Source organism: Rissa tridactyla, chromosome 18 (assembly GCF_028500815.1).
Source record: "Rissa tridactyla isolate bRisTri1 chromosome 18, bRisTri1.patW.cur.20221130, whole genome shotgun sequence".
NCBI lineage: Eukaryota > Metazoa > Chordata > Aves > Charadriiformes > Laridae > Rissa > Rissa tridactyla.
Window position 1 is genome coordinate 8613143 of NC_071483.1, and position 13244 is coordinate 8626386.

At 53.3% G+C, this 13244-nt stretch overlaps 1 protein-coding gene across 1 annotated transcript; it reads left to right on the forward strand.

The window, feature by feature from the left end:
• Positions 1 to 4436: 4436 nt before the first annotated feature.
• Positions 4437 to 7774, forward strand: LOC128919031 (ubiquitin carboxyl-terminal hydrolase 42-like). Its single transcript, XM_054223978.1, has 10 exons — positions 4437 to 4623; positions 5088 to 5198; positions 5274 to 5376; positions 5525 to 5592; positions 5750 to 5820; positions 6361 to 6443; positions 6708 to 6819; positions 7063 to 7203; positions 7422 to 7522; positions 7621 to 7774. The coding sequence occupies exons 1-10, from the start codon at positions 4437 to 4439 to the stop codon at positions 7772 to 7774; spliced, it is 1131 nt and encodes a 376-aa protein (XP_054079953.1).
• Positions 7775 to 13244: the final 5470 nt, after the last annotated feature.

Genomic DNA, 13244 nt, shown 5'->3' on the forward strand with positions numbered 1-13244 from the left:
AGTACTTCCGATAGCTTTCTTTTCCTCCGCGTGCCTTGAGATGACGCCCAGAACAAGGTGGTCCATCATCTTTCCAGGAATGGAGGTGAGGCTGACCGGCCTGTAGTTCCCCGGCTCCTCCTTCTTGCCTTTTTTGAAGACTGGAGTGACGTTGGCTTTCCTCCAGTCCTCAGGCACCTCGCCTGTTCTCCAGGACCTTTCAAAGATGATGGAGAGCGGCCCAGCAATGACTTCCGCCAGCTCCCTCAGCACTCTTGAGTGCATCCCAACAAGGGCACGGAGTGTGTTTCCTGGCCTCCAAGTCCTTCACGTCCCAAGTCCCTTAGACTGGCTCTCTGCTTAGACATATATTCTGACGCTGGAATAGCTCTTTATAAGTACAGCTTCTCCAGCTCTTTTCCTAGTCTAAGCTCCTTGACAGCGTAGAGAATCAGAGCACCCTTAGAGAGAGCGCTTTTTATTTTGATCTCCTTCTAGATACAGGAATGAATATTATTTTTCAATAGCTATAAAAAGAAGAGCTTGTTCACTATTTCAGTGCCTCATACCCAGAGTCACAGGGATCTTTAATGTTTTTTAACCACCACAGCCCCCGCCCAACTTCCAGAGATTTTGGGGCCGTGACCCGCCTCTTTTGGGGGGAACTCCGTGTAACCCCCCATGCCCCCCTCGCCTGCTCCTCCGCCGTGTGGGCCAGGGGATGGAGAGAAGAGGTGGGCGGAGGGGGAACGGCGGGGGCGGCTGAGCTGGCAGTACCTGCCCATCCCGGCCACCGCCGTCTCGCCCGAGCAGGCCTTTGCCACCGGCCAGAGCGTCCTGGAGCATCGTCGAGCCATCCTGGCGCCGGAGAACCTGGGCCAGATTCTCATCTTGCACCAAAACTTTGATTTTTTAGAATCAATCAGGAACAGCAACGGGGCGCGGAGCAGGAATCCCCACACTCGTACACGTCTGTGCCAGCAGCCCTATTTTCAACCCCAGAAAGTATTACTGCTTGACACCTTTCAGCAAGGCACTACGGAGTTGTACACGACACGGGGCAAATATGATTCTTTCACATCACTGATCAATGTTTCAAAAGGAGACGGCAAGAAACCCAAAGACTGGAAATGATGAGGGGACTGGAACAGCTCTCTTATGCAGAAAGGCTGAGGGATTTGGGTCTTTTCAGTCTGGAAAAAAGATGACTGAGGGGGGACCTTATCAACGCTTCTAAATACTGAAAGGGGGGGTGTCAGGAGGATGGGGCCAGGCTCTTTTCAGTGGTGCCCAGCGACGGGACAAGGGGTAACGGGCACAAACTGGAGCATAGGCACTTCCACCTAAACATGAGGAGGAACTTCTTTGCTGTGAGGGCGGCAGAGCCCCGGCACAGGCTGCCCAGAGAGGTGGTGGAGGCTGCGTCTCTGGAGACATTCCAAAGCCGCCTGGATGCGTTCCTGTGCCACCTGCTCTGGGTGACCCTGCTCTGGCAGGCGGTTGGATGTTGGATGAGATGATCTCCAGAGGGCCCTTCCAACCCCCACCGTTGTGTGATTCTGTGGTGAGCGTTTGGGCCTGTGGGTCATGTCTGCCTTGAAAGGGAGCTCACCCAGAGGTGGTGCCAGCGGAGGACGGGGCTGGGCAGAGCCAGGCCATGTGCCGAGGGAGCCGGGCTCTCTGTTAGCGCTCAGGGGTGCGTCCGGGTGGTAAAGGGGAGGGACTGTCCTGCCGCAAGCCATGTTGGCTGCCCTAGGCCTTGGCTGTCTGGGAGAAGGTGCCGGTAGTGGAGGCTGTTGTTGGTGGCAGCTCTGGAGCAGCTCTGCTGCTGGTTCCATGGCTGCCAAAGCCCGAGCCGGCGGAGCTGTCTATGCGCACCGACCGGGGCAAACCTTGCTGGGGAAAGCGCTCCTGGGAGGGCTCCAGAGAAGCCCTGTAGGCTGCTGCTTTCTGTGGCTTGCTTTCTTTTTCTCCGTTTCTCTCATTCCAACCACGTCTTTCAACCAGAGAGGAGGGAAGGGGAGTCTGGCCTGGTGTTCAGGCCCCAGTGGAGCCTTGAGCAAAGGGCGGGCTGAGGCCCAAGACCAATCTTGGGCGCTGCTCGGCTGCCCCTTAATGAACCCTACAGCCGCATACTCGGGTGTGGGTATTGCCCACAGCATTGCTGTTAGGGGGGAATGTACCTTGATGAGGGCAAAACCGACAAGGGGCAAAATACTCATGAAAACCATTTTATACTTTATTGAGAGGTTAAACCGTAACTGGTCTCTGGATCTTCCACTCTCCACCGGTGCCAAGACTTCCCAGGTTTTTGTGTCGGGAGATTCTGTACCCGCTTCTTTTGACAGATGACAAAGCTGCAGCCTCCCCAGAGTCCAAAGAAAAGGGCTGTTTGGGGACCTTCTCCTCCTCCAGTGCCACAGAGAGGGAACGTCCCAGGCCTGCACGGCAAGCTCATTACCGAGAGAACCTGGTTTTGAAATCTTTGATAGCCTTGGCCATCATGGGTGCTATTTCTGCAACAGAGGAAGAAAAAAAACCCACCAATGGACGAAACCCCCCTCCCATTAAAGCAACAGGCACAGACTGAGGGAGCAGAGAGCAATTCCAAGCTGCAACTTTGCAGAGCCTTTAGCCTCTCCTTAGGGAGAGGGGAGGAGAGGAGAGGAGAGAGGCCACCAACACGACCCCTCCTGCAGAGCCGGGATTTCCCTTGCGGCAGAAACAGCAGATTTGTGCCTTTGTAAAGGAGGAGCTCTGGGAGACGAAGGGCTGTTCCGCGGTTTGTACTTACTCTTGGCTGGTGGTTTCGTGGGGTCACAGGAGTCCTGCAGTGGCCGGGGCAATCATGGTAGGTCTGCGTGGGGTGGGGGCAGGGGCAGAACGAGATCCCTTGAGCAGACCAGGGAGAAAACTCAGTGCCCAAGTGGGGCAGGAGCAAAGCGAGCCACCCCGATTTTGGCAGAGCCACGGAGCCACCTCTAGCAGGGCAAGAGTAAATCTCCCTAAATTTCCTAAATTTCTCTGATATAGGGAAAGGGCAAAATGAGCTTCCGCAGGCAAGAGAGAGGAAACACCAGCTGTCCTGAGAGGGACATGATGAAAAGAAGCCACCCAAGCAAGGCTGAGGCCAAAGTGGATGCCCCAAGTGAAGGGTGTAAAGAAGAAAGCCTCCCTGAGTGGAGCAGGAGGAAAAGTAACCGCCCCGAGCTGAGCAGGAGGAACTCAGTGCCCTGAGCAAGAGTGGGGAAAACTAGAGGACCCAGGCGGTGCAGGGGCCCAACTGGCGAGCTCAAGGCGGGCAGGAATAGCAACCAGCTGCCTCGTTGGGTCAGAAGCACTACTCGCTGCCCTCCTGGGGGGTCGAGGGGTTAAACCAGATGCTAAAAAGCCAGCCAGAAACGGGTTTTGGAGGTGCAGGGTGGGAGAGCAGCTGGGTGGGCGCCTGGCAGCCACCCAAGGGGCACCCAGCGCAGTTGCTCAAGGTGTTTTTTTGGTCGCGCTAGTTGAGAGTCAGCCTGTGGCTGTGTCTTGGGGGGTAGATAAAATTCATTGGAAAGGAACCTGTAAGACAGCAGGTGCTTTGCTGCACGAGTCTCACAGACGCAGTCCTGTGTCTGTCAAGAGTGGAAAAGAAGCCCTCAGCCCCCCGAATGTGCCAGCCAAAGCTGTGAAGGGGCTCGCTGGCAGCCCTGGGTACGTTTTTATTGCTGGGGCCGGTGCGGCTCCAGGCAGAGGCGGGAGCTCCGCGGGCAGACGAGCAGCCCTTGGCCAGCAGTGCCCGGGGCAGCCCAACAGCTGCTGGCTGGTGGCTGCAGGAGGTGCCTGGGCTGTGGCGGCTGCGGGGCCGCAGTGCGTCCCCGTGCGTCCGGGTGTGGCCCCTGTCACAAAGGGGCAGTGATGCGGCACCCGCCCGCTGCTTGTGAGCTCACCTGGCCAGGGCTTGGCATCCTGAAGAGCGTGCCAGGGAAAGCTAGTTGGGCTGAGCTGGCCTTCGGGATAACTCGGCTCCTTCCTTTGCCACTTGCTTGGCTACTTTTTTTCCAACCATTGATCGTTTACTGCCCACTTCTCCTCACCTGCCATCCTCTTGCAAAGGTAAGTATGCTTTGAGCTTTAGGACAGATCATGTGGTAGCTAGACACGGGATCAAAGTATAGGCTGGTCTCTCCCTTGGGAGCGGTAGGATGAGCTATTACACCTTGATAGGCTCTCCAGATATGCCCTATGGGTAGAGTTCCTATTTGCTAGTTGTTGTTTCTTTAGCATGTGCTGGGATGGGTAAGCAGGGGGTGGCAGTGCAGTCTGAGGCTTCCCCCAATGTTTCTGTGTTGGAGGTTAGAGCTGGTTGTCCTGGGTGCTCCTGTACAGAACTCAACTTTTAAAATAGGCTTTTGCGCACCACTATGGTCTCATCACTTCTCAAATGTCATTGCCCTGCAGTCACTGCCGAGGGAATGGCCCTGCCACAAAGGATCCTCTTTCCCACGGCGAAGATTTGCATGGACTGGCAGCAAAGACAGAGAGCTGGAGCGGGACTCGACAACCTGGGCAATACGTGCTTCCTCAACTCCGTGCTGCAGTGCCTGACGTACACCCCTCCTCTGGCCAACTACCTGCTCTCTCGTGAGCACAGTCAGTCGTGTGAGTACTTTTGGGACCATGTCCTTGCACATCTCTTGGGCACTTCCCAAGGATTCCCAGACTCTGGGATTTGATTTGGGAGAAAAGCAGCCCTTCTGTGTAAACCCCCTGAGTGGGTGTTCTTTGAACACTCAAGCCTAGAAACCGCTTCTCACATCTGGGTGGTTTCATCTTCAGAAGGGCGCCTCTTTCTCGCCACGGGTCTCGTTCCCTATTTCTGCAAGTTAAAAACTCCCTTTGCGTGTTGCACAGAAAACTTCTGTCAGTTGGGCATCCCTCTGAAGAAGGTTTTCTGTGCGTTAAGGCATCCCGGGCTTGTTGGGACGTCGACAGCTTGCGAGAAGAGCAGTGGAGACTGTTCTTCCAACTTCAAGATCTTTGTTAGGTTTCCTGTTGCTATGGATACCTTGCACACCTGAGAAGCTTGTTTCCCCCCTACCCTCCCTCCGTCCCTCCCTCTTCAGGTCGTCAGCAAGGTTTCTGCATGATGTGCATAATGGAGGCACACGTGAAGCGGGTCCTGCATTCCTCAGCCAGTGCCATCCAGCCCTGGGCTGTGGTCAATGTCCTCAGACGTAAGTCATTGCAGGTGCTTTTATGTGTGTTTGTCCCTTCTGGTAGGAGAGAACTACTAACTTCTTCTCTCTTAGGCATAGGAGAACATTTTGAGCATGGCATGCAGGAAGATGCCCACGACTTCTTACGTTGTACTGTCGATGCCATGCAGAGAGCTTGTCTGCATGGCAGCAGCGAGTAAGCACAAGCAAATGACCTTTGCAATGTTCCCGAGCCCTTTGGGCTCCCCGACAGAGTCCCATCAAGGAAAGCCCACGGCCAGGGTTTTCAGACAAAGACAAACGTCTTGGAGGGCGTAACTCTCTGCCTTACCATTTCTCTCCAGCCTGGACATCTCTTCCGAAGCAACTACCGTCATCCATCAAATATTTGGGGGCTTCCTGAGATCCAGAGGTACTTTTCCACAACTCTTGCTCTCCTTGGGATTGTCTGTGCCCTTCTGTCTGCCTGTCGTAAACAGCTGTTGGTGTGCATGGCGGAGCAGCTGTGACGAGCGTAAAGCGGCACAGTCCCCTTCCCCTGTCGCTGAGCGTTTCCATTTGCGTTCCAGTCACCTGCTTGAGCTGCAGAGCGGTTTCCGATTCCTACGAGGCCTTCCTGGATGTTCCTTTGGATATAAAAGTAAGAGGGTTTGTAACTGTGCTTCAGGACGCCCCAAGGTCCCTGTAGCTTTCCAGACAAACACAGTTGGCTTAAAAGCCAACACAAGAGACCTTGGTGGTGGGTTGCAGGGGAATGGGCGGTCTCCTGCTGGGGAGGCCATGGCAGCGGTCTCCCTGCAGGTGCTGCCTTGAAGCTGCACAAGTACAAATTATCCTCTCTGCACCCTTGACGTACTCTCCTCCTTCTTCCCTTTGCCCTCCCTCAACCCCAGTCTGGCTCCTCGGCTGACGGGTTGTATTGTTTTCACTCTTGATGACCCTGCTCCCCATGGGTAGCTGGACTGAGTGGTGCCACAGGGAGGTAGCTCTGGATGGCCCCGGGAATCCCTGGGAATGGAGGGAAGTGCTCGGCATAGTACTGCCCTCTTTCTGCCTCCCTCTGGACGCTGCTTGCGGGTTCATGGTGGGTCTCCTCAGCGTCAGCTACCGGAGATTTTGCGTAAGTGTTTGGGCAAGGGCGTTTCCCGCAGCTCAGTGCTCTCCTCTCTCCCTCCTCCAGGCAGCCGCATCTGTCACCGCAGCTCTGGAGGACTTTGTGAAACCTGAGCAGCTGGATGGCAACAACTGCTTTAAATGCAGACAGTAAGACGATTACTAAGGACATGTTAACAGTAGATCCTGCCTTGAGGTTTTGCATGTGGTGGAGCATAAGCTAGCTTTTCCCGTAGGTTGCATACACAATAATAAGACAGCCCTTTTTAAAAATATAGTATTATGGCACTGAATAGTCTTCAAATAGCGTAAGGATGCGTGAGACGTGAAAGGCTGTCTGGCTTTCGGGGGGGGGGAAAAAAGGGTGCCTTTCAAGGGCGCCTTCCAGCATGTGTCTCTGTGCTTGGTTTCAAGGTGTGACAAGATGGTTGCCGCCTCCAAGAGGTTTACGTTCCATCGTGTGCCCAAGGTTCTCACGCTGTGTCTGAAAAGGTTTGGAGACTTCACTGGCAGGAAGATCAGAAAGGTGTGTACGCGACTGGAGTGCAACTTTCTCTTCCTGGAAAGCAGTGCGCTCTTTCACAAGTGTTCCCTGTTGAGTTTTGTGTGTTCCCTTCTGGAGAGAGGAGAGTTCCTGTGGGAAGACAAGCATGTACTCTGCTGCGATGGAGCTGCTTTGGCCGAGAACAGTTTCCTGCCGCCCAAGCCATACATGTTGCTTTAGAGAAAATCCGGGGATCATTTCTTACGCCTCTTGGTGTCTCTGTAGGCTGTGAAGTATCCCGAGTGCTTGGATCTTCGCCCGTACGTGTCTCAGACGGCTGGAGAACCGCTCCTCTACTCCTTATATGCTGTGCTGGTGCACAGCGGTGGCAGCTGTCATGTGGGGCACTATTTCTGCTACACAAAGGTAAAGAGCAACTTCCTTCCTAACAAGGGAAAACTGTAGCCTGGGGACGACAAACTTCCATGTCAGTGTTACTGGCAGGCAAGGTTTTGGGGGAGAAGGTCTCCTGAGGGGCTGGGCTGGATTTGGTTCTGCATACCCTTGGTTCGGTAGTTTTCTGCCTGTGCTGGTGTGGAGAAACCACGCAGTTCATCTCCAGATATCGACGCCTTTCTTGACAGGCCAGCGATGGACGGTGGTACCAGATGGATGATTCCTCTGTGGTTCTTGATGACACCGACACAGTTCTCAGGCAGCAAGCCTATTTACTGTTCTATGTCAGGTAATAACAAGTGCTAGCCTGTGTTTAGAATACGTTTCCCTTTCATGCTTTTGCTCTTTTTCTTCTCATCCTCCTCAGAGTTTCTCTTTCTGTCACAGGAGACAATTACTACCTGCATCCTTTGGTGCTGTCAAATCTGAACTACCCCACGTCAGTCCTTACCTTTTCTTGCTGGCCTTTAGGCTGCTGGCCTGGTGTAAAGTGCTACTTGTCTGCTCTCTGAAGCTGGCTAATGTCGAGAAGAGGACTTAAAGGGGGCCTACAGGAACGATGGGGAGGGACTCTATCGCGGAGTGTAGTGATAGGGCGAGGGGTAACGGTTTTAACCTGAAAGAGGGAAGATTTAGGTTAGATACGAGGAAGAAATTCTTTACCGTGGGGGTGGTGAGACACTGGAAGAGGATGCCCGGCAAAGCCGTGGATGCCCTGTCCCTGGGGGTGTTCAAGGCCAGGTTGGATGGGGCTTTGAGCAACCTGATCTAGTGGCAGGTGTCCCTGCCCATGGCAGGGGAGATAGAACGAGAGGGTATTGAAGATGCCTTCTAACCCAAACCATGTGATGATTCTCTAATGCTATGCAATGGAGACTGTAGGGGCTACAAAGACGAGGTCTTGCTCCCGTGGGGGCTGACCTGGTGGGAAGACCCCAATCAAATTTCCCATTTTTAGTCTTGGTTATGTCTTCTGTCTGTCATAGAAACAGCTCCATGAAAACAACTGACCTCCACAGAAGGCAGCAAGAACAGCCCTAAGCGAACATCCCTTTTTTTTTTTTTTTTTCCTCCAGGAGCTCCTCTTTGAAAACTGAAGAAAGGGCTTCTTCTTTGAAAACTGAAGAAAGTGCTCCTTCCTCACCAGCACCATCCCATGCCCATTCCTTCATCAGTCAGGGGGCAGCCGGCAGCAAGCAGGTGGGTTCTGTGGGACCACAAGGTCTGCATTGCAGGACTAAGGTAGCTCTGGGGAGGTGGGTCAGGGAAGCAGACGGGCAGTGGATTTCTTTCCAGGATCTTGGCATTGCTCTGTTTTCCCTCCCACATTGCAGCTTCCCTCACAGCCACGACGCTGTGCTCTCCCCAAGCAGCCCACCTAGGTCCATCCCATTTGTCCGCCTTTGGCCCTTCTGCCCTTGCAGCTCTCTAGGAGAACCTTTGGGACGTCCTTAGCTGTCCCCTCACAGAGCTTCTGGGGTTTCCTCACTGTTCTGCTCCTTTCAGAGCAGGAGGAAAGGGCAGGACCTTTTCACAGCTCTCTTTGCAGGACATGGCGCTGGGCACGGAGGGCTCTCCAGAGGACAGCAGCTGCTCCACAAAAGCCAGCACCAGCCAGCGAAGGTGGGCCGGTGCACAGGTGGCATCTGCAGGCTGGCCAGGCAGAAGGCAACGTGACTGCCAGGTGCCCTGTCAGCCACGTGACCCTGTGCCGCAGAAGGTGCAGGAAGAGAAGAAAGAGAAGCAGAGATTCATCCCCTCTTCCCGCTGCCAGAGGAGCGGTGGCAGGGAGAGGGCTCGGAGCAGATCTCCACAGGGGGGCACTGATGTGTGCAGGTGGTGCGTGGTCACCATGGACTACGACCCCTCAAGAGGGAGGAGGAGGAGAAGTAGTCCTCCAAGTTGTGACCGCCCTCCCAGGGATGCTGCAGCTGCGGGGCCCTCCAACGCCCGCTCCCAGATGCCTCCTGCATCCAGGGCTGCTCGGGAGAAAACCCTGCCGAGGCCAAGAGAGCAAAGCAGGTCCCTGCGGCAGGGCCACGATCTCCGCAGACGGTTGGTGGAGAACACGGATTGCCAGCCCTCAGCGAAGAGGAAGAAGATAAGTCCTCCAGGTGGTGACCGATGATGCAGCTCCAGGGCCCTCCACCGCCAGCTCCAAGCGGGCTCCCACAGCCGCTGCTGCTTGGGAGCCAACCCTGCTGAGGAAGAGAGCGCAAAGCTGATCCCTGCAGCGGGGCTGTGCTCTCCGCAGCCAGTTCGTGGAATAAATTTGTTGTATTTCATAAGATACTGGTTTCGTCTTACCGGTTTAGCTCCGGGCTTCAATTGTATTTTTACCAGCTCGGCCGCTTTAGCCCTTCCAGGCTTCTTGGTGTCCCATCCAAAAGGGGTTACAGCATCCTCTATCTCAGAAAGAGAGTTGATTGGTACTTCTTTTCCTCCGTTTCCCATTGTCTTCAGTAATACCTGCAATACATGTATTTGCGCTTCCCAGACGTTCCTTTGTGGAATATGAACTCTAATTTTGTTTTTAGCAAAGGTTATTTGTGCCACTAGTTTGCTTAACCTCAACCAGGCGTTCGGACGGGGATTCCGCTCTCTCAAGCCCCTGTCCCCGCCAATCCGAGTCCCCGTTGACAGCCCCGCTTAGTTCTTCTGGTATCGGGGCCGTGGCTGGGCCGGGAGTCCGATTAGATTTTCCCTTTGGACACTCATTTTTCCAGTGCCCTTTCTCTTTACAAAGGGCACGCTGATCCCTCCCTAGTGGGATTCTAGTTCCCAAGTCCCCTCCTGTTCCTCGGCCTCTCCCTCGTTCTCTTGGGAAACCTCAACCTGGGGAGGAGCCTTGAGCCCGTGCAAAAGCAGCTGCCAATATTACCGCCTTCTGCTTCCTTTCCCTCCATTTCTCCTTTTCATTCTCCTCCTTTTCTACCTCTTCGCTATTATTCTGGCCCAGCTGGAGTGCTTCTACACTAATGCACGCAGCATGGGCAACAGAGAGGAGAAGCTGGAAGCCATTGTGCAGCAGGAAAACTGTGATGTAGTCGCCATGGTGGAAACGTGGTGGGATGACTTGCACGACTGGAGTGCTGCGTTAGGTGGCTACGAACTCTTCAGAAGGGAGAGGCAAGGAAGGAGAGGAGGTGGGGTGGCTCTGTATGTTAGGGAGTGTTAGGAATGTCAAGAGCTTCATGATGGTGCCATAGGGTTGAGGGTGTATGGGTAAGAATCGGGGGAGGGCCAACAAGGCTGATACCACGGTGGGAGTCTGTTACTGCGCACACTCCACCGCCTGCAGGTACAGGCAGCCAGCCGCCCTGGTTCCTGAGCGTTCCGCAGGAGCGGCACCAGCAGGCAGCTCAAAAAACCTTACTGCCTGCAAACACTTGAGCATGGCTGAAACGTGGGCAATTTTTCCTCTTTTTAGGCCTGCTGGTTAAAGACTGGTCTGCTGAGACACGGCTCAGGACCACACCAGGGCCAGCAGCGCTGCTTTCTGCATCCCGTGGCGGCGCTGGGCAGAGGGACGGGTTGCCAGATCCCGTCTCGAGGTACGCGTGTGGCATGTCAGGGTCACTCTCGCCTGGCTTTTCCCAGCAAAGCCCCAGCTGGTGCCAGCCCCGAGCTCTCCGCACCCAGTTCATGGAATAAATTTGTTGTGTTTCATAAGATACTGGTTTTGTATCTTATGATGTATGATATGATGTATCTTATGATCTTATGTATCTTATCTCCCCCCCAGCACGGGGGCCGCTGCCCCTCGCCCACCCACCGCCCGGGCTGCCAGGAGGAGCCGGGCTGGCGCCGCCGCCACGGCCCAGCTCCGTCACTGACAGCTGCAGGCTGGAGACCTTGTGGGGCTGGGAGCCGGGGCATTCCTGAGGCCTCCGCCAGCCGAGCCTGCCTGAGGCTGTGGGGCCTGGCCGTGGCAGAGAGCCAGAGCCTCTGAGCACTGCCGGCCCGCTCGCCCTCAGCCTGCGCTGCTGTCCCCTGCCCCTCAGTGGGCCCTTCCCCACGCCGCCGTGGGCCCTGATGCGGTGTGGAGGCCGTGACGCCATCTACTGTGCTAGACGCCATTGCGTAGCAGGCACCGCCTGGCCCCGACCGTGTCTTGTGTCCATTTCAAGTTCTTCTCCAAGCTGAACTACGATACAGTCACCTTCGACGGCCTCCACATCACCCTCTGTGACCTCTGCGAAGTGGGATTTTTGGAATTCCTATATGTGGACATACAGTATTGCATTTTATACCTTTGTCTGTGCAGCAGTCCTGACAAAATGTTGAAACGATCTTGGAAAGAGCAAAGTGAAGCTTGAGTGAAGACGGCCTACTTGTTCAGATTTTTCCGAGTACTCCAAGCTTTTACAGTTCAGTAACTGTTACTTTTCATAATGGAAGTCTAGTAATAGAAGCAAAGCTGATATGAGGTCAAAGTAAACAGGATTTTAAAGATCAGTGGAAAAATATGCGATGATGCTTTTAAAGATGCCGGGAAGGCAAAAGGGGTGGTTGGGACCTATTTTACAAAGGGGGTGGAGGGATGTTCTCTTCCACGCTTACTCTAGAGGCGTGTTCTGTGGGGGCAGAATTCCCTTCAAAAAGCCCGTACTCAAGAATAGTGCATTTAAACTTGCCTCCTTGTAATTTGATCTGGATTTCTTATCATAGATGTTCTCACAATATCCTGGTAGAACGGTAAACTCCAGAGCACAGGTTTCTTGAGTACTCCTTCCTGCCCTGTAATATTCTGTCTCAAAAACCCTTGGAGAATGTGCTATTCTGCTTATCAGGCAAAAGGCAAACAAGTACAAAACCAAAAATGGGACTCTCAACTGTTCTTAGGTGAATAGTTTTAAGGAAGAAGAATGCTCTTCTAAGACTGTCTCTGGAGCTCAGAACTTGCTTGAGTTCAGTGTTACAGCATGCACTTGACAGTTTTAGTAATGCCACGATGCGATGTCTTCAAAACAAACTCCCGCTAACTCCAAAGGAAGTCATATGGCCTCACAGCCGACGTCTGTCCATCTGTCGACTGGAATGTCTTCCACACTGTGCAAACGTAGCGTTTTAGAGAAAACGTTTGAGCGCCTTTTAAACCTTGCCCTTCACTGTGCCACTTGTTCCGTGACCTTTTTGGCCTACTGAACTAGCTCAATCAAGAAATGGTGATACACCCGTTGGAAATGAGATCATTGATACTTATCTTGGTGGAGACTGAAAATCCAGAAATCGTAGTCCAGTCTGTCAGTCAGGATGTTTCGAGGCGCTGCTTTCAGTGCCAGCCACAGGGATGATTTCTTTGTTGCAAAGCGTACAAGTGGTGTTGATCAGAACAGTTAAAAAATCACATACTGAGAAAGCATGTTTTTAAGCACTAGGGAGAAGAGGTGCTCTTGAGAGTTACGTTGCTTGCTGGTAGAGACAGTCTGGCATGTTACTAGCCGTTTTTATCTCTTACCCTGCAAGTCCTTCCCCCAGTAGCATGCTAGCTGTTTAGCAAGGCCTGTAAGCCTAATGAAGATTTTTCTTTGTCGTTGTGCGTGTAGGCTTGCCTTCTGATGACTTCTGTTCTGAGGAGCGTCTGTGCTTTATCTGGGTGAAGATACTTCTCTCGCTACTGCTCAGAGAGATGCTTTTGCAATGCTGTCAGACCCAAAAGGGTGGATTAAAGCAGGCCATAAATAAAAGGAGGACCTTTTTTCAGTGACTTGTTTGTAGCGTACATATGACACAAGGTATTAAAACTAGCAGATTTTCAGAATTGTAGGTGAATTTAAAAATGGGATTTTCAAATTGCGTGTTAAATGTGAAGCAGTATAAACCTCAGAGCCTGACCTCAGCTGCTTGTAGTTTTTTGCAGGCAGAAGGTTGTGGACACTAGTGCGATAATTGATTTAAGATCTCTAAGTCAGTGTGAGGCAGCAGTCAAAGTAGCCATTGTTTGACTTGTCTGCCTCCATTCATGCCTTGAGATACTTCTTGCCCTTGACTCTTTCAAGCATACTTTT